Source organism: Pimephales promelas, chromosome 24 (genome assembly GCF_988280905.1).
Source record: "Pimephales promelas chromosome 24, fPimPro1.hap1.1, whole genome shotgun sequence".
NCBI lineage: Eukaryota > Metazoa > Chordata > Actinopteri > Cypriniformes > Leuciscidae > Pimephales > Pimephales promelas.
The window spans coordinates 8,532,740-8,559,566 of NC_142792.1; the positions used below are offsets into that span (position 1 = coordinate 8,532,740).

A 26,827-nucleotide genomic window follows, 5' to 3' on the forward strand; every position below is an offset into this window, starting at 1 on the left:
GGAAAGGATAGCACAGCTGGAAAGAGGCCGGGTATTAGGCCAGCTTGTTACCACAATGCCACGGACTGCAGCACTTTTATCCTCAACTGAACAAAAGAAATCCCATTTTTCCTCAGAGCTAATTTCCTCTAATGAACTTCTTGCTGATTAAAAAAGTACAGAGAGATCTTTCAAAAAAAAAAAAAAAAAAAAAAGATTGTACCTGTGCAGGACAAAACTGAAGTTAAGACAACTTTGAGGCTATGCATCATAGTTGGGCTGCTCAGACTTAAAACTGCACACACTACAAGAATGAATATTAGCATAGCACCGCTGTGTCTCACCAGGATGTTACCTCATAATAAAACAAAAAAAGAAAGTATACCCAAGAGACTCCCTCCCCTTGCGGTAACATGGACCCCAGAATCGGTTTATGGACTAATTTACAATGCTAATCAATGTAGCTCTCCTGATGACGAATCTTAGCAGCTGTAATGAGAGAGCAAGCATCAACTGCTTCATGTCGAACGACATTTGCAATGCTCAGACAAAAGAGCTAACGGATTCTCATTTATTATATGCCATGAGGGTTTGACCTGTCAGTTGCTGCAATAAATCACCTCATATCTACTGCAAAGCCACTGAATAATAATGGTGGTCAAGACATAATGAGCAAAGCAATTGAAAGTAATTAGTAGCTACAGAGAGAAACTAAAGACTGCTCTAGCACCAATAGGCAGTAGACGAGACTCTTGAGCACTTTATGTGAGGATTTTTATCTTAAGAGTGCATTTGAGTGACAGAGTTTTTGCCTGTGTAGACAGATTCAAATCAATCTTTTATGAGGGTCCATTTTGGTTAAGGTGTAAACTTACATTTATTTCTTATCTACAGTACATGAGAGCCCTTTCACATAGCGCGTTGATCCCGGGAAATTGCCAGAACGCCTTCTGTGTGAACGCAAACACGATCCGGGATTGATGCCTGGATCGATGCCGGGTTGGGGACCTAGTAACATTGCCAGAATCAGTCCCGGAATGTGCGCTGTGTGAACAAAAGCCAGGACCAATGCCGTAAGGGGTTTGTCATAGTGATGACGTTCATGCCATTGCGCGACTCTGTTGCTCTTAGAAGAAAGTTTGTGTTCGTCATCAACAAAGAACGAACAAACTAAAGTCTGCAAATAGGAGCTCCTCATCACTATCCGCACTGAAGCTGAGATCGTTCACCAGCTTTGTGGAACGGTATGGTACATGTTTTCGACACGTGTGTTACACGTCTCATCCCGACGTCATGCATCTTTCCGGGATCTTTACGGGTTGTGTATGAACACACTCACAGATCCCGGCAAATCACTGGCAGTGTGAATGAACCAAAATCAAACAATCCCCGGACAAATGCCAGGTCACTTTATCCGTGTATTTTCCAGAATCTCTTTGTGAAAGGGGCGGCATATATCTTTAGTATCTGCTCTTCAGCTGTTGTGCAGAGCACTGCAAATTCGAGTACAAATTTAAACAGCATGCTAGCTTTGAAGGAGCATATTAACATTTAGTAAACAGTGGCACGTATGAGAGAAAGAGGAACACAGACACAATCTCCCACATGCACACACTCGAAAGTAACACTCATGCTACTGCAAAAAAACAAAGATGCTTGGGCACTTTCAATAGAATATAAGCACGGCCACGGTGTCTACTCAGAATTAACAAGTTGACTTGTATATAGTGAGATTCAGAAGTGTCCAACCAGTGGAGACTTTGCAATCCAATGAGAACGCAGAGGACACATCAGATTCAAAAAGATGGGAGAGAACTGAGTCAGGTGAATGGTTTAAAATGCACGTTTAACAACAAGAAAATTTTCATGATTGGTACATCACATGACATTGGTCAAAAGGGTAATGCCAACATGACAGATTTAAAAAGTATATAAAAGTATACAAAAATTCATACACGGCCCATGTATGTCCTGAAGCCTCATCTATAATTTTCTTGCACTTCTATTGCTCTATTTCATTTTCTCTCTTCACTCTCAGCTAAATGCAAGGTTATACATGATTGCAGTTCTGCAGTGATTAATCATGTTATAGGTGATTTTGAGAGACTATTTTTTGGTTTGTTGTGGCACTGAAATAACGCAATTATGTTCTGCAAATGCAACATGCGACTAACATCCAACAGAATGGCTAATACACCGAAAGTGCTGATGTTGGTGTGATGCGGGGTGACACAAATGATTATACTAAAAGCAAACAATACTATTTGGCTGCAGTAATTTTGCCATTTGAACAAACGTTGGTGTCATATACCAGCATTTTGAGAGAGCATAAATCAACATGAGATGTATGGGGGAAAGAGCAATCAAGTGGCATTACAATTCAGAGATTCACATAATTAGGTTAATGAAATTCAACGACACTGTAAAAAAATAATACAACATTTTATTAATAAGTATTCGTGTCTTTTCCAACATCGAACATCTTTCTTCTTATACTTGCTAAAATAAGACTAAAAATATTTTTGTAAAGATATTTCCTAGATTTGAAAATATTTTTCAGAAAATGTATCTTAAGCAATTTAATACTCAGTGTAATTTCCATTGCAGCACACCAACCAGATTGTGTGGGTCACCTAAAGCTGGCATCTACTTTAACTTCCCCAAATGATGCTTTTTAAAACCAATAATTCAAGTGTAATTCCTTCTATTTTGACACTTATCCATATGCTGTGTGGGCAATCAGGGCTAAGCAGAGCTTAACACATCTCTTAAGACTTCCACTGAAGCTGTTTTCAAATAACCAAAGGCAGAAGCAGTAAGAACACAAAATTAAGGGGGTGAAAAAAACCCAAGTTATTCAGATTAAATCTGCAGAGACATACAGCCATCCTCAACATATACAATAAAATCCAGCATCAATAAACAGAGAAACCATTCAAGTGCAGAGTTGGGAAAAGTTACTTTTAAAACTAATGGGTTACAATATGTTACTCCCTAAAAAAAGTAATTAGCTCCTTTTTAATAACTATAATAATCATTTATTTATCATTAATAATCGCCAGAACGCCCACCACACACCAGCTTACTGGTAGAGAGGAGACAGTGATGAAGCCCATTGGTGTTTAGGGATAATTAGGAGGCCATGATGGACAGAGGCCAAGGGACAAATTTGGCCAGGATACCAGGGTTACACCCCTACTCTTTCAAAAGACATCCTGGGATTTTTAATGACCACAGTGAGTCAAGACCTCGGTTTAACGTCTCATCCAAAGGACAGTGCTCTTTGACAGTATAGCATCCCCGTCAATATACGGAGGTGTTAGGACCCACACAGACCACAGGGTGAGCAGGGATGAGTAAATGCATGCGCTCATTTAGTCCAGAATGCCTTTGCACTTAGACAAAATGCCTTTGCACTTACTCCAGATTTCTCTCAGGATAGATGTCAGTCAATAAATGGGAAAATAAAGTAACTTGTGTTACTAATTTGAAAAGTAACTCAGATATTTTGCTGCAAATGTAAAAGTAATGCCTTACATTACTCATTATTTGAAATAATAGTCTGATCATGTAACTCACATTACTTGTAATGTGTTACGTTCAACACTGTTTGAGGGGATGAATAGAGAAACAGTTAAAACCACAAACGACGACTGCAAAATGCACAAGGCTATTGGACACTGATCTCAGCATAGATGATTGATAAGAATGGCGAAATCAGACACAACGAGGTAGAAAGAGATGGGAATAAAAGAGGCGTTTGATCAAGCGAAAAGAGTCAAAAATGGAGGGTGGGGGAGGGGATCTTCCCAGGCATCCCGTATACTGCACGTCTGAGATGCTGGAGGCAGAATGGACCATTAAGAGGATCCAGTGTTTCATGATGAAAGCTGTGATAGAATGTGCACAACCATTTCCCTGAAAGCTATATAGGATGCCACACTCATAGATACTAGTCACATGTCACTTACCTAACCAAAACATGGAGACATTAGGACATTTAGTAGCACGGATATTAAAAACAAAAGCAGCTAACCTATCTCAAATATTTAAGAAAGCAAACAAATTCCTAATTTTATTTTGTCCAAATATCTATTCAAAAGAAAAATGCATCACAGAAAAAAATAGGAATTCAATAATTTAGAAAGTTCTTTTAATAATTGAATAAGTTCTAAAATAACTGAAAGAAAAAATTCTAAAAAAGGAGAAGAAAAAACGGTATAAAAGAAAACAAAAAATATAAAATTATACAGAAAATAAAGTGTCATGTGCCGTAAAGGAGAAAAGTGCTAAATGCTGAAAATTTCCTTTATTATATGATTAAGCAGTGAATACTGTAATTGTTAACCTTAACCTAAATGAGATCATGCTCATAATTAGAACCAACATAATGACGGTAAAATATGTTAAGTACTGCGGTTTCGCGCAGACATTTTAGGCACGTTTCTGACTAAATTAGTTTGGGTCCCTTAGAACCTCATTAAGCAGGCAAACGAAAACTGCAATGGTAATCAATCCTGTTGCATTTAAATGTAATGTCTTTGTGATGTGCGATGGGTACAAGTGAGCAATGACAAAATGGTAGAAAACTAACTACATTTCTTAACATTTAATCAAAAATAATGACAAGTAGGATGTAAACAAGACTGACGAGGTTGGCCCATGCCATGTAAACATCTTAATCCAAGTAATTCCTTTCTCTGATAATCGCGAATAATCCCTAGATATGGCTTAGGTCCTCCTTTTAGTTTAGGGGTATTGCCCTTTTTTATCTCTCACCAGGCAAGTAAAGTAATCCGCAATTATTTTCAATGGTTGCAGCGAAAGAGTAAAAATAAATGTATAGTGTTACATTACAGCTCGATCATTTTTGTAACAAAAATAACAAATAATTTTGTAAAGAATAAAAATAATTACAAATATTTCTAGTGTTAACATGTCTCTTCCTCCCATGTAGATTCGATTACTTCATGTGTTTTCCAGCAAGCAGAGCTGTAGAGAAGCACTGTCCATAGCTGTGACCATAAATTGTACAATAACACTTGAAAGTTTATCTGACACATAATGAGTATTCTCAGTGGACTTTGCCGTCTGCAGTGGAGAGTGCCGTGATCGCTGGGGTTAAGATGTCATTGCCAGATGAGGAGTTAATATTGCTGTTGTTTACTCTACTTGGCACTGTGTCATTTTCAGGTGTCCCCGTCAATTGTCAAAACTCAAAAAAATAATAATAAAAAGGATTCCATGACTGTAGAGGCCTGGCGCACGTTTGACTCACCCCGAGATGAGTGCGATACTCATGGGGAGGGATGATACGGTACTGTCATTGAAAATTAATGCTTAATGCATTCCTTAATGGCTCTTACACAACACATCAGAATTCATCATGCCTCTTTGATGCTGAAGGCTCATCACATGCAGAGAAAAGGGAGAGATAATAGGTTACGCTTTTGCTTTCAGCGAGGACATTGCCAGCGGGAGAATGAGGTGGCCTTACAGTACACGGTGTGAGGAGGAACCATCAAGTCCATTGTGAATGGGGTCAGTGCAGTGACGTGATATGCCAGCCGGATGTGAGGGTCTAAATTTCATGGGCAGAAGGAACAGCAACATCTATAATGTGAGGAGAAGGCTTTAAAAAACAAACATGCAAGCATTAAACATTTTTTTTTCGTTAGCATTAAACAAGTTAGCTAAAGTTTCGTTAGCTACAAAAACAAAGAGAAAAGTTAATGATGGACAAGGGATGATGTCCTAATATGGACAAAATTAGGTGGTGTATGACAAGAGCTCATGGAATGTACTGTATACCCTGCTAAATCAAGCTTAAAGGGATAGTTTAAAAGGATAGTGGCTTTAGATTTGTGTGTGGAATTCGAATGAACTTCTATTCACTGAGTCACCAAGTCAGTGAAAACTGGATCAGTCTGATTTGATTGTGAACAAATCATTCACAGCTTCCCAAAAGCATAAACCTAAGTAGAAACTGTTGGCCCCAAAGATTTTGAGGATCCACTTTGGCATGCAAAGCAGCCCTGATCTGTTTTATGTGCTGAAACATTCGAAACTAATTCAAGAGATCAGACTTAAAACTAACTGAATGGAAAAGAGTTGCCAGAGTGCTTTTTTCCTCATAGATATTTTTTTTTTTAATCACAATAAAATCACACCATTTTGTGCAATTAACTGTGATTAAATTGCACACTTACCATGAGATTAATACACCATTTATCTTGATTAACACTTGTTGGTTAACACTAAGTTTCTCTTTGTATATGCATTTGTATATGCTCATGACTTCCTCTATGTGTGACGTAAAATACGTTGAAGCAATTTAAATTCCACGTGCATCAGTATTTTATTTGCGTTAAACTATCTTAATGCGTTAAAGGATTTTAAAACTAATTGCATGCATTATCACGTTAAATGTTGACTGCCCTAATGTTCAAATAAATAAAATGCAGTTTATATCAAAGGATGACCATGTCTAACTGTGCCCTGATCCAGTGCAAGGATAAAGTGGTTAATGAAAGTGGAGAAGAACCTCCAGTCATCAAAACACCAAGAGAGTCCTGTGTAACGTGCCGTTAAAAACTGAAGGAAAAAAAGATGAATCCAGGAAGTGTGCCAAGAACTTTCATCTCATTTTATCCCAATAAGAATGATGACACGGTATCCTCCTGCTATTCAACAAAAGGCCTTAGGTAACCATCTCTTTTTTTGGCATAATTGCTAATGCGTAGAGAAAGATCAGCTGTCTGTGAATGGTGACATGGGAGGAGAGAAGATTGTGGAGGGACCATCAGGCTTCATTATCACCTACTAACTGTGAGCAGCTCGTTAAAATTTTAGACTGCGTCCGTCTTAAGCAACCACGGGCGTAAAACAGCTGCCGCTGTGCACCAGACGTTCCCATAACCATATTTCAAGAAATGCTGCCATCTTTCCAGAAAGATTTTGAGAGGGCTATGGGCAGATTTTAACCTGTGTTTGCTTGAATGTGTCTTTGGAAAGCTAAATTTTGCAACACACAAATTGTTAAGTGGTTGAAGGGGGGGATGATTGTAGTTTGGACAAAATAAATTAGCATTTTATCAGAGGGAAACATTTTGTTTGCTTTACAGTCAAAATGATGATTTCATATGCATTTATTTTTCCTTCAGGGGTTTCATGTGACCTACAAGAGGAATCTCTGCTTTGATTTAAAGCAGATCCTTGATTTAGCTCCCAGCTCCTTTGAGACATCTCTTAGAAGTGCTGCCATTTTCTTTTTGGAAACCAAATGCATTCTGTCATAGCAGCCTTGGTGGCTGTCATGAAGAATCCCACCGAAATTTCGAATCGCACAAGAGGTATTTCCTCTTTATCCGACAAATGCAGGTATTTTCTACTTTAGTCTATACTATACGCAAAAATGTTTTGCGCATATAGTGTCATATTTCTACAAATTAACCTTTTCCCAGCTATTCATTTATTATCCTGGACTATAGCACAAAATTAAGTCATGTATAATAGGGATGACTGGCTAACTATCTCAGACAAATACCATAATGTGTAACAAATGCCACCAACAAACACACAGGGTGACATTAAACTCTACACAAAAGATCATTCAGAAGCAATTTTACTTCTGAAACATGATTTCAAAATAAATAAAACTAATTGGAGTGTAGGAATTTATCCTTTTAGCAATTAATGGATCCTGCATAGTATGACAGATATTTCTCAGGAAGGTATCAACAAATAAGAGGGTTGGTGATGTCAGATAAAAAAAAAAAAAAATAAAATAAAAAGAAGTCACTTCAGGGGCAGATAAAGTTATGTATGATGAAATATTACAAAAACAATTATTTGTAGAGTTTTACGACTGTTGCAATCAACATTTACATTTTAAAACAATTGGTACTTCAGTGATACTTGAGTCTACTCCTGTGAACAAATAAGTAAAATGGATGCTGCGCATTAGGTTTCTGGGAACCTCACAGCAGGGAAAGGACACTTGCCCTGAGCTAAAATAAGGCAGCTAATGTTTCATTTAGGAGGTCTCTCTTCAAGAAAAATATTCAGCATTTAAAACAGTATTTTATGTACTAGTGTGTTCATGACAGATGCTTGCAGAAAAAGGGAGTTGAAAGGTTTGTTTTATATTGTTGGAAAGCCGTTTGCAAGTTAATAAATAAAAGACTACACATTTCAATTTGACACAAAGCTGCAAATTCAGGAAGTATAATGGAATGATTGTTTGAACACTCTTTCATACTGACATCCAGATTTACTAACATGTGTGACTTTCAAATTGGACTAGCCATAGGTTATTTATGTTACAGATGAGCCGATCTCGCTCTTGAAATGTGAAAGAATAAGTGAATGTAAAAGAAGTCAGTTTGGTTTTATAGCCAAACTGTGTGTGAACACAACTGCGTTTAGCCAATAACACAACTCAAAAACCGTAGCCGTATTACACTGCAAATAAATGAATCAACACTGGGTCACCTCCACCAGAACGTCCTACAGTCCCTGAATACATCAAACAAACATATTATATCTTTCCACTATACTCTTTGTTATGGTAACATAATCAATTTATTAGAACATGGTCTTTCCCCAAAGTGTGGGTCCTGCAGTGAGCCCCACAGGTATAAAAATGAAGTGTATCATAAAACAAGTGACAGCAGGCCACACGAGGGAGAATTTGATAAATGAACGAGAATGGACAAACTAAAACCTGACCGTGAATTATACATGAGGAAGGCAGAAATCATGAAGAGAGGCAAGAGTGAGGCGAAACAAGGTACCCAGGCAAATCGAAGGGGGGCGTGGTTGGGCTCGGGGAGAACACGAACACGCGTGACATTTTCCAGGGTTTGCTATGGGTTAATTAGCAGTTGATCCCTTTGTGCGAGCCAAGCTGCCATTATGCTTTAAAAGCAGCATTGCTAGCTTAAAGTCTAATTGCATTTAATGCACACTTGAAGCATTAAGCCAAACAGAAAATGTAAGTGACATCTCTACATTTCCCACTAATCTAAAAATATTCCAAATGGCATTTATTCCTTCAGTTCCTCTGAATGACTCAGTCGGACTCCAGCTGGGCCAATTATGTGTCTAATTCTACGTTTCGTACAGAAGCGCTTTGCTACTGCATATCAAAGTGAAAACCTGACATTAAAAATAACGCATGAAAGAAAGAAGTCATTAAGGGAACAGGTTGCAGCATTCAGCTGACATCACAATCACCACAACAAATTATTTTCATTAACATCTCCCAACAAAAAGAAACCAAAGCTAACATAGGAATTAAATATGACTTCAGTCACACAATTAATTCCACCAGTCATCCTCAATCCAAGCTAGCAACATCCGAGAACAAAACAGTTCTGCAGGTTTAAATTCTCAGAAAGGTTGTTTGTGCAAATCAACGCTTTCATGCGTGACGGTGATGACTACATCACTATTGCTAATGGTGATGAGTAAGTATCTTGGGCATTGCTTTGTCTGACTAACATACCACCACTGATTCAGCACAGTAAAAATTCCTGGCATACAATGCAAAACTCAAGCCTTCCCTAAAACTACTACTGTAAACGTACACATTTTGAGATTTTTCCATTCACTTCTATTGTTTTTATGCTAAGCTAATTATGGGTTTTATCTTCTAATTTAACCACTAAACACAGAAATCATGTGTCTCTATTTAGTATGTTTATTAACCCATTTGGGGACCCAGCCAAGTCTGGTGATATCAGGTTGTTCGAACATTTTGGTCCCTCAAATGTAGACACACCCTGATGCAGACACACTGAAACAAGGTTCAAGTAATGTTAGCATACTGTAGAAACTTAGACGCTATCTCATCATCTTCCTTTGATTGCTTCAAAGCTTTCAAAAGGTAATATACTGTACATAAAAAAATAAAATACACAATAATACAAAAGATATTGCAACAATACTTTGCTAACACCTGCATTCAACCACTCTTAGACTGTCCGTCATTCACCAGGAGAGCTGTGGAATGAGGATTACAGGACTACCGGCTCCTCTCTTCCCTGTCATTACCCATGCTGCCCCAGGGCATCTCATGAATGGGAACCTACAGAAACAACTTCTGTATGCAGGGAATTGAAACAAAAGGTAGCTTAATCCAAGAAGACCACTACCATACTGTATGCAATTCATTTTAAACAAAGGCAGAACAAAGGTTGGGATGATGCTAGTCAGTGCTGTTTTTGAAACCTAGCACCACCGCTACCTGAGACCGCTATGCTGTTGAAAAAGATGCCCTGTAACACAAACACACAGGCACACACTCGAACTTCTCACCTGCGATTAAAGGGCAGTGTGCTATCCAAACACACCAAGTAGCACTCAAACAGCAGCAGCTCAGCAATGTGCACCAGTATGGCCATAAATGTACGCTCTAGTGCATATTTACCGGCCAACACAGCATTAAACACATTCTAAATCAATAGAAACAAATGGTGACCGACTGAGGCCATCCATCTGACAAGGGTAAACACTCACACTGAGAAGGAACCTCATCTGCAGCAAGCTTAAGTCCCTCCAGGAGTTTATGGTCTACAGATAAAACATTCATTCATCCCTCAAAGCGGATATATCTAGTGATTTATGCAATAGTAAAACAATGACTGATATCTAAGCTCTAAATACCCCCCAGCCAGCTAGTGGAATCACTTACGGTGCAGGTGCTCAGAAGCATAGTAATAGACATCCTCATAACCCTCATGATAATCCTCTTCCGGACGATACTTTTTGCCCTTGCGTCTCCTGGACCTCCGGATCTGCTTGACGAAGCCAAGGAAGCGATCCATGCCTGCCCACCGCGTGCAGTCCCCCTGACACAGGCGCAGACCGCTGCACTCCGCCAGCGTGTGAAGGTTAGTGTTCTGTTTCACAAAGAGCACGGCTCCGAGAGATCTCCGAGAAAGAAAGAGAGAGACAGAGGCGGAGAAGGAGAAAAGGAGGGGTAGGGAGTAGCAGGGGGGAAGCGACGGTTAGCAGTCAGCTGGAGAAGATGGGTCAAATATCAGTCTTCACTGGTGCACTGGTCTCTTAAGAAAACCGTGCGTGGATGGGTCCACAGCAAACAGCTGAATGGGGCTTTGTGCAAGCATGTGTAGGTGAGAAAGAGTGTGCACAGGGTGGGAACAAAAGAGAGGGAGCCAAAAAGGAGATAAGGGAGGGGGAACACACAGGGAAGTGACAAAAACACAAAGTTCAAAGGAACCAGCAGCAAGACGAGGAATCCTTGGGCTATGACGGTCTCATTTCAGAATGGGAACAGGGGTGGGGAGTTTTTCTGCCTTTAAAATAAGCATGAGGGTGAATCATTGTAAGAATGACAAACAAAGCAGCTGTGCACGGGTGGGGTGCGGATGGAAATCCTCAAGGGTCTCTCCAGCAATTCCACTGCAAGACAAAAGCGATAATTCCACTAGATAGAAAGGGCACGGTGGTCGCCGTGGCACTGACAAAAAGCTGAGAGGATTACAACAATCTCCAATTTACCGCCAACACCAGCCTAGCCAGCCGGTACTGCCTGGATCAGTGGCTAATAGCATTAATGGGGCAAGAGGACTTGTTAATTGAGCTGTTTGCCAACAATGACACCCAGGCGTGTGTTAGTAACCCATTCATTCAGAAGGGGTGGCGCCCAGGGTGATAACGCAACTCCCGACAGACTCCTGAGACCTGGTTCCTATTGTGCTGATGTCATTCTACCGCCTTGACATTGGGTGAAATGGTCACTTTTCTTCCCAGCACTGGAGATGGACAATCCTGTGATTTTTCGACTTATGGAATCGCCCCCTTTTTTATTGCCAATTCTCACTGTGATTGGATGGCTGAGGTAGATCTTCAACGTCTAAAACATAACATGGGAGATTAAAACACTTCACAGAAGACTCACTTGTCACATGCAAGTGTCTTTTCCATGGTGTTGAGCCTTTTTTGTGTGCAGACAAAGCAGGGGGGATTTCTTTGTCTGTGGTTTGTCATACGCATAAGCATGTAGTGGGAGGTTCAATCCAACTTATTGACTGTAAAAAAAAAGATGGGCGACGTCCCGTCGCTCTCTTTCATTGGTCAGAAGTCAATCGCAGAATCAATCGCAAGAACACGCACCTACACTTTTTAAAATTAATTATAGAAATTTAGATATTAAGTTTAAAGCTCCAATCTCCTCAGTCCTCCGAAGATCCTGAAAAAAGTGTGTTGGTGCTTCAGTGACAACTACTCTTAGAGAACCTGTCAATCACAGCTTTCAATCATGAAAAACAAACACTTGCAATTACATCAGCATGATAAAGACTACAGTAAATGACAAACTATATTTGGAAAAATTATATTTGAAGTTTAATTTAATTGTTTAGTTGGTCTCACGTGCCGTTGAATAACATGGGGAGGCGGGGTTTATGACCTACACTAGGACTGGCCACTGGGGGTGCGATCGAGATGTTTTGGCTTCATCCCACCCCGTTAGATCACTCCTTTTCTTATGCCGTGATTTTCATTTAGCAGCTATAGCCTGTTTTTTACACATTAAGGATTACATGTATTATTTGGTTTGTCTGAGGTTTGGGAAGGAGGGAGAGAAAGGAAAAAAACAGGGTCAGAGCGGAGCCGTCATCCAGCGGTAAACACATATGGTCTAAATCTAAGTATTGGTTTGTACAGGAGAAATTCCCATTAAGTTCCCATTGTTTCCGGTTACATTTCTGCTGCCACTCTAAGAAAAAAAAAAATTATTATTATTACTATTATTGATTTTATTGTAATTAATCACATTATATGATCACATATTGACAGCCCATTTACAGCTGTACTAGAGCTTACTGCATAATTGTCAAATATCCTCAAACATTGAAGCAATAGGATCTAAAGGTCCTATCAAATAAGACATTGCCTCTCTGATTGTCTACTGATGAGCAGACACATGCTTTCTCATCAGGGAATGGTATATCAAGGGAATTCACAGCTCTAACAATTTGGAGACTCAGACTTGTTTATCCAATCTGTCAGCCACCTGAGGCAATCAATGCACATTCAACAGATTCATTATTGTTTCAGGAAATACAAAAATCTAGACCCAATCTAGCTTGCGGGTTGGGTCTTTAATTAGTTCAGTGGTCTCCATATACCTGTAATAATACATCCTCCATCCACATAGGAAGACTGAGTTTGGATTCAGGGCAGCTGCTATTCTTTATTCTTAAGCAGGGGCGTATTAGAGTTCCTGCATAAAATAATTATTGTCTTTATTGGAGATGTGCAATTCACAATGCAGTAACTATTACTATTCATGAGGTAAGTACATTGTAATTAAGACTATCTCTAGGAGATGGTGTAATTAGGGCTAATTTGCCATATTTCATAATATTCCATCTGGTACTTTGGAATAAGAGCTGTAATGTGAAGCGTCAAGGAGTAATCATTTTGTGATGGTTTGTGCTTATATGTTATGAGGATTGTGGCAATGTTCCAGGCGTGAGTCTCTCCTGAGATTGTTTTCAGATAAACCACTGCAGTAAAAGCCAGGCTTTAAACACTGAGCCTGTGCCAAGCTCTTAGTGTCTCTGCACCTACTCTGAGCTAAGCATTTGCTGCAGTCACCTATTCTCCTGACCAGTTCACAAACCCAAAATATCACTGTCTTATTTCTTTTTTGGCTCAATTCCATTTGTATGGTAAATGCTGCAGTAAGTGCAGAGCTGCAATGGGAGTCATTCATAATGTCTGCATGATGAATTTCCTTAAAGGAACAGTATACCTAAAAAAGAAAACTAATTTTTTTCACTTATCATTCCAAGCCATGTCATGCCACATTTAGTACTTTGTTCATGAATGTGCCAAAATAGTGTAGTACTCGAGTCTGGTCTCAGTCTCAAGACTGATTTCTGCTTTCTAGGACTCGTCTCGGACTTGTTCCTTCAAAGACTCTGTCTCGACTCGGACTCGACCCTTCAAAGACTCAGTCTTGACTCGGACTTGTCTTTATTTGAAAACCAACGGACTCGGTCTCGACTCGGACTTCCTTCCTCAAAGACTCTGTCTTGACTCGGACTCGACTGTATTTGAAAACCAACGGACTCGGTCTCGACTCCGACTTTCTTCCTCAAAGACTCGGTCTTGACTCGGACTCGACTGTATTTGAAAACCAACAGACTCAGTCTCGACTCGGACTCGACCCTTTAAAGACTCGGTCTTGACTCGGACTCGGCATAGGCGGTCTCGTCCCCATCACTATGCCAAAAAGAGCTATGTCCAATTGGTGTAAGGATCTTTTGAATCAGAATGAAAAGGTTTATTCAAGTACACAAAACTGGTCTAAACTGTTTATTCTCAAATCAGATTGATTAATGTCTCGCCTGAATGGTGAATACTTTTTTTTTGTTAAATAAAATCTGATCTGACAGCTTTTATGATGTTTTTATTAGAGACCAAGTCCTCATTCATGTCATGAAAAATAGAGAGGCATTCTTCTTCTTCAAAAAAAACAACACATTTTTATTCCATGGATGAAAGACAGTCATACAGGTTTGAGTAAATGATAAAATTTTCATTGTTAAAAGGGAACTACCTCAGCAATGACAGGTAGACTGAAAGTGTATGTGTATGAGCAATCCAGGCAGAACTTCTTAAAATCCTCACTTGTACAACCATTTGAGCGTGAATTGCCTGAGGCTTTTTTCTGGAACCAGAGCTGTGCCAGTTTGTTGCAATATGGTAGCTCCTCTTTGGAAGCAAATCCATTGCCTGGGTAGAAAAAAGGCTGTCCAGACACTACATCTGCTATGAGCAAATGCTTCAGATGGTTAAAACAGCCTCTCAGTAGAGGCAGGAGGATGACAGGTTAAATGTTTGTGTTTTCACAGTTATTTGAACTGAGGCATGCAGGATTGCTGAGTCAAGTGCTTCACACCTTTACAAATAAACCAACCCACACAAATGAAAATTCAGTCTTTTTGAATGCTCAGCCTTCTTTCCCAGTGCCCAGAGTCTCCCTCTCACGGTTGAGTGAAGCTCTTTCTTTACTAATTTATCACATCTGCAAAGCCCATAGCAAGTTTCATGAAGTACAGGAGGTCTATTTTCATACCTTCAGCTCTAGACTCTTCTTCATTTGAGAATGCAATTCTGCTCAGAGTGAAGAAACCTACACTTGACCAGTTTGCTAATAACAGGCACCTAGAATGTCGCAGGGTCCATCCTCACAAGGAGGATCAACGTTGCCCGTAAGCGTGGTAATCCAAGTTGCTCTGGGGGAAAATTGACAACTGCATTCAACAGTTTTATGGTGACATTCAGGAGTGTAAAATTAAACTTTGAGCCAAAGGAAAGGGATTAAAATAAATAAATAAGGTACAGTTCAGGACCGGAAAATTTGGATTGGATTGAATTTGTGTATTTATAAATTGTGTTTGTGTCAAAGCAAGTTTGGAGCTTTGAGAGTATTCATTTTGGACCTTGACCACACTGCATAAAGTCATGGAAGCAATTGTGTGGTAAGACATACATATTCAATACTGTGAATTGAGGAAGGTGACAGAAGTCAGAAATCAATATGAATTAGAACAACATGGTATACCTCCATGTGCCTCTCTCATCTTAGATTAGATAGGAATGTCATTTACTCATTCACAGTGTATTTACTTTAAAGGGTTAGTTCACCCAAAAATGAAAATTCTGTCAGTATTTACTCACCCTCATGTTGTTCCAACCCCGTTAGACCTCCGTTCATCTTCGGAACACAAATTAAGATATTTAAGATCGCTCCTGCATACAGTCCGTAGGCTTCTTGAGGGACTGGCTCTTGCTGTCCCCGAAAAGTCATTAAAGACATCGTTAAAATAGTCCAAGTGACTTCAGAGGCTCAATCTTAAGTTTATCAAACGACGAGAACACTTTTGTGCGCAAAAAAACAACAAAAATAACGACTTTATTTCAACTATTCACTTCCTTCTCCATGGGCCTGTAGTCAGTTAACGTAGTGTGATTGCGTAGAGCTACGTCACACGTAGGCTCACTATTATTGGCTGACGCTGGTCATGTGTGTGTGATGCGTGTGACGTACAATAACAGAAGCTTACGCTATTAAACTAGTAACCTGACTCGCGCAGAGGGAGAAATAAACGAATAGTTGAAATAAAGTCGTTATTTTTGTTGTTTTTTTGCGCACAAAAAGTGTTCTCGTCGTTTGATAAACTTAAGATTGAGCCCCTGTAGTCACTTGGACTATTTTAACGATGTCTTTAATGACTTTTCGGGGACAGCAAGAGCCAGTCCCTCAAGAAGCCTACGGACTGTATGCAGGAGCGATCTTAATATCTTAAATATCTTCATTTGTGTTCCGAAGATGAACGAAGGTCTTACAGGGTTGGAACAACATGAGGGTGAGTAAATTGACAGAATTTTCATTTTTGGGTGAACTAACCCAACTGTGAATATGGAGCTTATGGCTTGAACAAAAAGGTTAAGAGCCTTAGCATGCCTACTTCAATCTTCCAACATTACAGCACTGATATAACTGTTATTACAAGAACAGAAGCATTTTAGAGTGCAGGCCCGAGCAAGGATCAGCTAATGGAAGGGTTTTAAGGTCATGCCTAAATCCTCGCCAAGATGCGAAACATCCAAAGACCTCCATTAACATTGTCATTAACTTAGTACATATTTAATCGTTTGCATCAGTTCCTTTCCAAGCCATGAGTTTAGGGGGAACCTCACAATGGTTAATTATTTTTGGTCAAGATGGTTGGTAAATCCAGAGGCGATCAAACAAGCCCACCAAATAACTCTGACTGAAGGGAACTATCTCAATGAATGTTGTTGAGAAGCTGGTAAACAGCACCAGAATGACAAGAATAATGCAAACGAGGATGAAAATTTACATCTTTAAGTATATCACTGCTGTCAAGAGCGGGCAGAAGAAGAAAGATCGAAGGTTTTACCGCCCGCCCTCTGATTCATTTCACGCCCAGACTCTTAATGTTAACCAAAGCCTTATGGGCTGACACCAGCCTTCATTCAACATCAAAAAACAGTGGGCAGAACAAAACGGTGACCTTCCCATCCTCTACTGGGAGTTCTATAGCGCTATAGGAGTAGAGGAAAGAAAAATATCATTAAATCGTTTAAATCAAGTGTGGGTTTTTTCGGCTGATGGCATACTACTTTGAAAAGTGTTGGGCAGCGCCAACCAGCCAGATCCTGATGTATCCACAACGATTGGAGTCAGAATATAGTACAACAACAACATACAACATTATTATTTTTTATTTATGTGACACAAATTAAATTAAACAATATCAAATCTTATTCAGGATTGAACCGAAGCCGATAGTTTGTGAATCAAATTGGAAAATCTGATTGCACAGCCTGCCTAACAGAGCCTGAGAGAGCCAAATATATCCAGTAAACAACATTGGATTTATTTAATGCTGGGAATCCTTTATTGACAGCAGTCACATGAAAAATGTTAATCTAGAAACTGATTTTAAAGATGAATGTAGAAAAAGGCTGAGAGAGAGCATGCAGATGGTGACAACTGAATAAAACATGAGGGAAGGGAGTGACACAGGCCGCTAAAAATCACATTCGGATCAAAGCACAGATTCAGCATATCACAAACAGCATTTCCAAAAGCAACATGTCAAGTCAAAGTGTCCAAATCCTGGTTTGGACATCTCGACTGACCTCGAGGTCTCAGACGCAAGTTTTGACCCCTGAACCAGTCAACCTTTTCAACCGCCATCAGACAACTGCCAACACTTTGCTATAACTGTGAGCGTGTGTATACTTCTACAACACATCCCTTAGGCACTAAACATTCCCTAGGAACCCCCCCCCCCCCCCATATTTCATTCCTGACAGAGAGAGAAATCTTCCGCCAGGCTTGACAGACATGTCCACATTATTAATATACGTGACATGACTTCAAATGGAGTCGATTGTTTTCCTCTAGCCTGTCAGTGACAACACAAAATTTAGCACTGAATTTGCCTTTCCCACAGGAGTCAGTATTGAAGGGCATTTTTAAAAATTGAACCAAGATGGCATCTTAGTAAAATTATGTGAACAGCCCCCTTACACAACACAAGACGTCCAAGTATGAAGGTAAAAAGAAATGATTGTGATTATTTAAATTGACCAATTTTTGCAATGTCCTCCAGAGGAACTGACGAGAGTTGATTCACTACAAGGCTGGATTGAAAAAATATGCTTGCCGTTGTTCATTACCTCACATGCCCTTGCACACAGCAGACTCAAAGTGCTCGACAACATGCAGAGGCATCTGATTAACATGGTTTTATTGTGCATGAAGCCTCCTTAAGCTCTTTGGGAAATACTCCAATTTCCAAAAGTGCTATTTTGTTGAGTGACAGTTAACATTTTCTCCCATTCGTAGGTCGTTCACACACTGTACCCAGACTGTCGTTACGATCCAAATGTAGATTCATTTTTGCAGGCCACGTCTCAAATGAGATGTGAGACTCTCTCTGTCTGCAATTCTGAAATATAGATAAATGTGCCTGCCAATCACAAAAAGGCTATTTTTTGGAGCTCTTTTTTAAACCAATACATTTTTGGTGATACTTCATGTTATGACCAATATAACGAATACATGGTGGACATAAAAATGGCACAAAAAAATCTAATTAAATACATCTAAAAATCAATAATTTTAAAGTAAATTTAGGCATCACAGCATTATAATGCACTGTATGACAATTCATTTAAGATATCGAAAAGTGTTAAATTTAGATCTAAATGTACACTCTCATGTCTCATTTTATTCTATTTTTACCAATTAAGCGTTATAATCAACCAATGAAATAAAATAAAAATACATTTGACCTCAACTCTAAAACAAAACTACGTCATACTTTTGCTACCAGTGTCTCTTGCCTGAATGGCTGTGGGGGGAAACATGAACGTCTAGACAGCAGCCTGCTTTCTTCAGACAACACTACTACTATAAAAGCATCACATGACTTATATATAAAGCTAGTACTGACGGTAGTATCTCTCCCTTGGGAAAGATGCTGTCCTCTCAAAGACATTACATCTTCTTGTGGAGCACGGTCTTTGAATCATGAAGAATGTTTTTTGTGACACGATGCCCTGTAGGCCACTAGTTTTGTCTGCCGCAGTAAACACAATCATTCCTCCGAGGATCATGCCATCGCCAAGATCTGTCTTCGGACTTTGCGCCAATATATCGATTCGGCGTAACCTGCCTAATGGAGTGTGATATGGCTCAAGTGCCACTGGGGAGTAAGAAAAATTACCTCAGCACTTCAGATTTCTCGATTACATTTTATGTTAAATTAAAGCCACACAGCGATGCTACATTTCATCAGATTTTTTTTTCCTTATAAGATTTAAGCCCCGAATATCGTACTGAAGATATAGAAGATGTGAAGATGTAAATGTGGCGATTTGCCAGAATATAAAGTGTTTCTGCTGCAGGCATCTTCTGCGGTGTGAAGAGGGAAAGATAACACCTCTGTTGCTGTTGGGTCTAAAAATATACATTTACAATCACAATAGACCTCTTGTTAGTTCATGTCACAAAACAAGCTTTAGAAGGTATCACCAGGCAGTCATTTGATAGAAAAACTTTCCATTTTTAAAGAAAATGGAAACATGTTACAAGTGATGCAATTTATTGATTTATTTTGTTTTTACTCAATAGTTACCTGATGACTATTAGAAAGTATATTTGACAGGTCCTAAAACCAAGTCTGGGCTTGTTCACAGTCATGTCTACTGCATCTGGGCCAAATTTTGTCATGATACTGCATCTCAACTCGGTAAACACGATCGCTGGTCCTATAGCTTTAGCCAAGCAGCATGTCATGTCACTCAGGATCTTCTCAAGATCTACGTTTAGTGTTGTGTGTGAGCTTGTTTGAAACGAGAAATCCTGCTCTAAATAAAGATGTGTTATTCTTAATGGTTATGTGGCGCAAAAGCCTCATCTATATACTGGGAGACTTTTTATGGCTTTACATAATTAAATTGTGATCAGTTCTAAAATTTTGTGTCTACCAAGAGTCATGTAATGCGTGTAATTATCAGCCGATACCGATCTGCAACATCCCTAAACTTAATGAGTACAAATCCTGGCAAAGGTAAAAATACATTAAACAGTTGTGCATTTCCTCTCTTAAGCCTGATTAAGTTTGGTAATTAACCCCATCTTTTGAATAAAAGAGCTGCATTTGCTCACTGAACAGTCCTAGCAGTTTAGTGCTCACAAAAAAAAACTATAATTAGTTAAATCATAATTTAGTTATGCTGAGAGGGATTTTTAAGAATGAATGGCACCCATGGAAAATGTTCAAAAATATGTCTTAAATATCAGCTTACCACCTGCTTTGTCATTTAAACATTAATTTTTGGTCATTTGTATTTAATATATTTTGTGTCTTCAAAAGGAGTGAACGAAAGGGAGCAATCTCAACAGTCCTGTGTGCCTTTTTTACTTTGAACTTGGGATGCAATCTGACTTCCAATACGATTCAAACAATCCTATTATCCACAGCGGAGTGAAGCTGTTCGTACAGTCAATTAAGGTGAAGGGAACTCATCCAGGGCATCTTCCTAGATTTAACATGGACCAGCATGCTGGTGGACGGTTCTATAATTTAATTTCCGCCTTTGAAAATGAACTGAGCAGATTTACAAGAGGTTCAGATCAGGTGCATTGACCGTGAAAAATGGCACACATGATTGGCTAGGCAGTCCTCTGGACAACAATGGGAAAATATTTGTCATATGCACACACTCTCAGCATGCTAAAAGCGGTGATAAAAAAAGCACACACAGACAGATATTTTTCCAAGTCAAATTTGATCCTAATCCTGTTTAAAGCATGAAACGTACCAACTGATGTCACTGCCAGTCCAAAGAACAATCATACTACACCAAAGTGTGATAGTGTTTCCAGGACAAGAGTGTTTCAGCAAAAAATGTCACGTTGGACATTTTATTAGGGCAGATTTTCACATAATGCCATAACAATGCTTTTATTTTTGTTTTAAACACACATCTATAAAAGGAAATAGACTTCGAAACCCACCATTGGATGTGTGAAAATTACACTTTAAAAATGCTGGGTTGTTTTAACCCAACTTTGGGTAAAATATGGACAAACCCAAACATTGGGTTAAAAATGTAATTCAGAAAATTAACACAATGGCTGGGTTTGTCCATATTTGACCCAAAGTTGGGTTAAAACAACCCAACAACAGAAGATGAGGTCTGATACCACCTTTATCTAAAAGCCAAGCAGAGCTACTTTCAATGAGAACCAAAACTCTTCAGTTTAGCAATGACAGGCTCAGAGAGCACACTAATGAAATTCCCTTGATTGAGAATCTCTGGCCAGCCAGAACCAACCAATATCCAAGAGACCTCCATGCAAGTCTGATTTTCATTTTATAAAATGTGGGAAGGACAATATAAAAGCCTCAAATCAATGAAACATTAAAGATTGGTGAGCACTTTACTGCATGAGATAACCTTGAAATCTATGAGAACAAGAAACAGAAACCTTTTTAAGGAGACTTGCACCAGGCTGCATTAGAGAAACTTTATCACCGTCATCTAGACATTGACTGAAATATAGGACAGAGTCCCTGAGAATAAAAGCCAAAACTGTTCAGTATAAAAGCCTCATCAACTTAGGAAAGTGGCAAGATCATTCACACTGCCAAAGTCAGCTGAACGCCATGAGCATTTTAACAGTTACAGCCATGGAAGTCAAAACTACAGTGGACAAAAATACTGTGAAATCTATGAAAAGATTGTAAACATGACTGCAAAATTATATCTATTATTAAATCAAAGTTTATCTAGATGGTGGACTAGCAGCAAAACTTATCTTGGTAAAGCTGGTTGATCAAGGAAGTCTTGCTGGTTAAGGTAGATAAGCAGCAGTGATGGGATTTAGTAGAAATAAAATATCTTGAAATCAAAAGCAAGGTACATTAGAGATAAAGCCTGTTTGAATCAGACAGGTTGGAAAGTGATACACCAGCACAGAATGAGCAATTTGCTCCTTTTATGGTTCCAAGCACACTGATCAAATCAGTATTACTGCAGCTTTATGCAATCATACCTTACACACTTGTGTCTGGCCAATGCCTGGACTTTTGGAAGGGCTGGATATGAAATCGAGAACACAGACATTGAAATATATCTGTTTTGTGGGAGCTGAAAAAAACACACACTTCACACAATAACACAAATATCACAAAAGAATATCCCTTAACGCATTCTCATCCCAAGGCGTCATATACGACGCTTTTGCCAAAGTGTAGACATCCAAGGGTGCACATGGCACCCTTTAGCGTCAATATAACACGCTTCGGTTATGGGTAGGTTTAGGTCTGGGGTAGGTTTAGGGTTAGACCACTAGGAGGCGCCTTCTGCCCCATATATATCTGCGTCTCATATTGACGCTAAAGGGTGCCATGTGCGTTGGATGTCTATGCTTTGGCAAAAGCGTCGTATATGACGCCTTGGGATGAGAACGGGATGTAATACTTAGAGCATTATAGAAACCTTTGCTTTGATGGACAGAATAAAAATGACAATTAGTTTGAAGCAGAAATCAACCATTTTAGGGATTTATACTATCTTTCCATTTAAATCAAAGCCATATCTTTGTTCAACCCATGAGCCTTTAATACAACACCTTGAAATTGGCCAACCCCCACAAAAAAAAAAAAAAACACAATTCTACCAAATGACAGAGCATGTCGTTAACCCTGAGAGCTAACTCATATAACTGCTCAGTGGGAGGAAAAATATTACCACCTACAGGAATCTTAATGATATTTAAGACCTTTCTGAGATGTAAATATGCTGTGAATCACAGAACACAGCAGGATATGATTGGGTAGCATATAATGAATATTTATGAAACCAATATACAGAAGTAGTTTGAGCGTGTTCTTAGAGAAAAAGTGCTATATGTTTGAAAGCATGAATATATCAGTTTGACATATGTGGGAGTTATAAATCACATCTACCATGGAAACCTATCCAATAGCCAAAACAAAATATAAAACCTTGTTATGGTAAATCATTTTACCATAACAACATAAAAGATAAAACCAGTTATTATTGCAAATTATTTCGTATTATTGTTCAGGGGTTTGTGATAATTGCCCAATGAAGGCATATACAACTAAATAAATAAACAGACAAATTAAATATTGATTTCAGTTTAAGTAATTACACTGTGAGAACTGTGCTATCCCATAACACACATTAGAAAGACCCATAGACTCAAACTCTGACATTAGAGGCCTAGAAATGTCACAGTGGGTGAAAAGTGCCCTAAAAGCTCAAAAGGGCTTTCAGGTTTAAACAGAACTGTTAAAAGGCCAGTGGAGGTTGAGCCAGCAAGGCAGCCGTTGGAGGTGTAAGTTAGTGTTTCTTGTGTTAAACGTTACACTCCAGGTCTCCCTGCACATGCTAGGCTGGCGGAGTCGTTGTTAACCTTGCAGTCGACCCTTCACAGGCAGGAGATGAGACGAGAAGCGTCTCTGTAGGTCAGTTTGTAACACATGACTCCCTGAAGGGTCTAATGTCCTTTAGGTTACTTCACACAGAGGCTCTATAGGACCAGATAAGGATGGATTTGCACAGTCTGCATGTAATGTGTGTGGAATGGAAACCTGACTGGTTTCTGACAAAATAAGAAACCAGCTACTGGAGAGAAAATCCACATTAGAGCATCAGAATGTTTTTGGACACGGTGGCACTATGCATATGTATGCACTTTATTGCCCCCCCCAAAAACCCCAATGATTTCAGCAAGTTTTTAAAATTAATTTATGTCTGCATTTTAATTTATACACAAATATTGTGTATAAAAAAGCTGGAACAGAAAGTAAAATGAAGAATTAAAATAAAAAATAAAAACGTGATATAATCATGGTACAATCACATGTTGGCTGTTATTTATAAAGGGCTTTAAGAGTGTTTCAGATGAGTTTAACAGAATCTCATTCTATTCGAAACGAAGAGCATTAAATGATACAATTGTAACACACTGCAGTTTGCTTGCGTTCCTGGCTGCTCGCTCGTGAAAGGATTTGTTTGTCGTGACATCCAAAGAGTCTGGCAGGCGTTTTCTCTTATCTGTGGCCACAGGTACGAACACGGGCAGCCCTAGGACAGGGGACGCTGTTCTGCCTTGGAACATTTATCATTTTAGGAGATATGCTCTAGTGAACCTACTCTTATTGTTTGCCCAGTGGCCATGGCAGAAGGTTTTGTGTCCAATGTGTGGAGAAAAACATAAAAACAATATGACATTTTGAGAGACAGGAAAAATAGGCAGAACTAGAGCAGACAGAAAAAGAAAAACAGGCCCCAGGTATGGTCTCAGATGCCCTCAATAAACTCCATATTCTGACAAATCACGCAGCAACACTTCAATATTGCCTTACTCAAGCGCTCTCTTTAAAAATTAACTGCTGTTTTTTATATATATACGGAGGTCTGGGAAACATTTTGGCAGACAAAACTGACTTTTTGACATGTAATTGACAGCCAGTGTCACTTCGGTAGAAACAGGGAAGTTTGAGGAACGGAAAGTATGTTGAAGAAAATCTATTTGTGCTCATTCGGTGCACTTTGTCAAAAACAACAGAAACGCAATCGTACCGAAACAAGTGTGGTCAGGAGCCTGAGCCTGAGGAGCATCTCCACCACATGCTGCACAGTCTGACTTGTTGGTGGATAGTGAGCAGAGATCCCTGGAAACATGATTGTGTTTTATTTAGCACACAAGTGCCATGCCGTATTACAGCATATGATATGACACAGTGTGACAACTGACAAGTGCCTTTTAACAGGATTACCATATTTCATGGACGGACAGATGGATGCAAGTTAAAAAACAGCTGGATACTGTTTGAAGTAATGCAAAATGCATTTAAAATGTGTACACTTTATTTTACTACATGCTATATAGACTTTCTTCAAACAACAATCGTATGTTAAACAGTATAGTATTGGCTAATAGTGATAGCCAGATACTGTGTGAACCTCAAATGGAAGAACACAAAGTACATTGGACTAAAAACCCAAACGGAGAGAGAGGATTTCATATTCAGAATTCAATCACTCTGCTGCCTCATTCAATATTCACGCTGTTGCAATAGTCACATTTAATCCCTCTCTTAAACAGTCACAGACATAACATATGCGATAATGGAAAACAAACACTACTGGAGCTTTCGCAAAATACATTAGAAAAACTTCAGAGAGACGTTAATGCTCATGAGTTTGTACTAATCGACCTCTGATAACAGTATCATGGAATAATGCAGGGATTAAATAAAGTTGGAAGAGCTTTCCAAAGATTATTAATAAAGAAGTCTAATATAGTCCAGTCCAGTCTAGTCCAGTCCAGTCCAGTCCAGTCCAGAAGTCCAGTCTAATATAATTTAATGCTTCAGTATGATGAAGGAAAGCCTCATGAATATGTGAAGAGTTCAGATGCAAAACTTGTATATTTAAGTTCAGTAATTTCACTTAAATGAAGTGAAATTACTGAACTTAAATATACAAGTTTGATAAAAATCATCATTAAAGAAGAAAATTTCAAATGGCATTTAGAGGCTTTTGCATCTGAACTCTTTATGTATTAAAATGCCAGCTGAAAGTGCACACTGAGTAAACAACACTTTGATTAATATTCATAAGCAAAGTCTGTAAAAATTACATAATACAGACATCTCCAATAAAAGGTAAAAAAAATAGAATAAACATTATATAATATCTAAACCTTATAATATCTAAACATGTCATGCATATTTAAATATAGCCTACTACTGATCTATTAATCATTATTTAATGCATGTTAATGACTAATGCAAGTTATTATAAAGTGTTATGTGATCCAGAAGTTAAAGGGTTCACAAATTAATTTTGATATTTTTAATGAAATGTTGGATATTTCTGTTCATACACAACTATAAAGCTTCAAATAAGTTGCAAAACTAATCCAATACGAATATTGGTTTAGTACATTTTTTTCTGAAGAGAAACAAGCACTTTATACTGAATTTTGGATTATATTTACGTATTAAAACTGATCAGCAAACATAAAAAGAGGCTCAACCAAACCTGCTTGATGCATAATGACAAGCCTCATTGGTACTTTAGGGAAGCTTAAAAGCATTGTTTAAAAGCACAGGAACACCCAAATGATGTCCTGCAATGATATCCTGCATAATGGAGGAACACAGAGGCAGCGTTTAACAGAACACCTTTATTTCTATTTAGACTCAGAAGCGAAAGTGCTTTGACGCAGAATAAACTACATTTCGATTCTCTTATATTTCTCCCACTCTCTTTCTCCTGAAAATCCCACTTCCTCTAGGGAGGGGTAATCACAGAGGAACATGCACTCAGATCCCCTCTCCATCACAAAAGCTCTTTGCTTCTGGAACCGTCAAAAGAAAAATTAGGAGTGGGCTACAAAATGAAGCATGCTTTCTGCAGCAAAAATATTTAAATTGACTTACAATTGAACACCACACACATGCATATGCATATATATATATATATATATATGCGTGTGTGTGTGTGTGTGCGTGTGTGTTGCATTGTGATATATTTTTATTGTGCATCTCACAATGTTAATACACTGTTACAATATATCCTTTAAAATGTACACTACAGTCCTTTACCCAAAGCTCAGCATAAAGTTCATGTGGTTTGTATTGAACACATCAATATTCACAGGTATTTGTGTTTATTTGCGATTTAAGCGATAACAGTTCGAGAGGGTCAAATGTTG

At 38.7% G+C, this 26,827-nt stretch overlaps 1 protein-coding gene across 15 annotated transcripts in view; it reads right to left on the reverse strand.

Annotated features, from left to right (window-relative positions):
* The window catches only part of grip1 (glutamate receptor interacting protein 1), a 221,767-nt gene that overhangs the window by 124,328 nt on the left and 70,612 nt on the right, over positions 1 to 26,827 (reverse strand). For 3 of the 15 annotated variants that reach the window (XM_089126634.1, XM_089126633.1, XM_089126631.1), the window contains exon 1: positions 10,676 to 11,081. The exons of 4 other annotated variants lie outside the window; for them this stretch is intronic. In XM_089126634.1, coding sequence (XP_088982760.1) covers positions 10,676 to 10,808 — 133 coding nt within the window. In that variant the 5' untranslated portion in view covers positions 10,809 to 11,081. Of the gene's footprint in view, positions 1 to 10,675; positions 11,084 to 26,827 lie in introns of those variants that run through there. 8 more of the 15 variants (XM_089126639.1, XM_089126638.1, XM_039668171.2 and 5 more) reach the window with 5 other exon arrangements.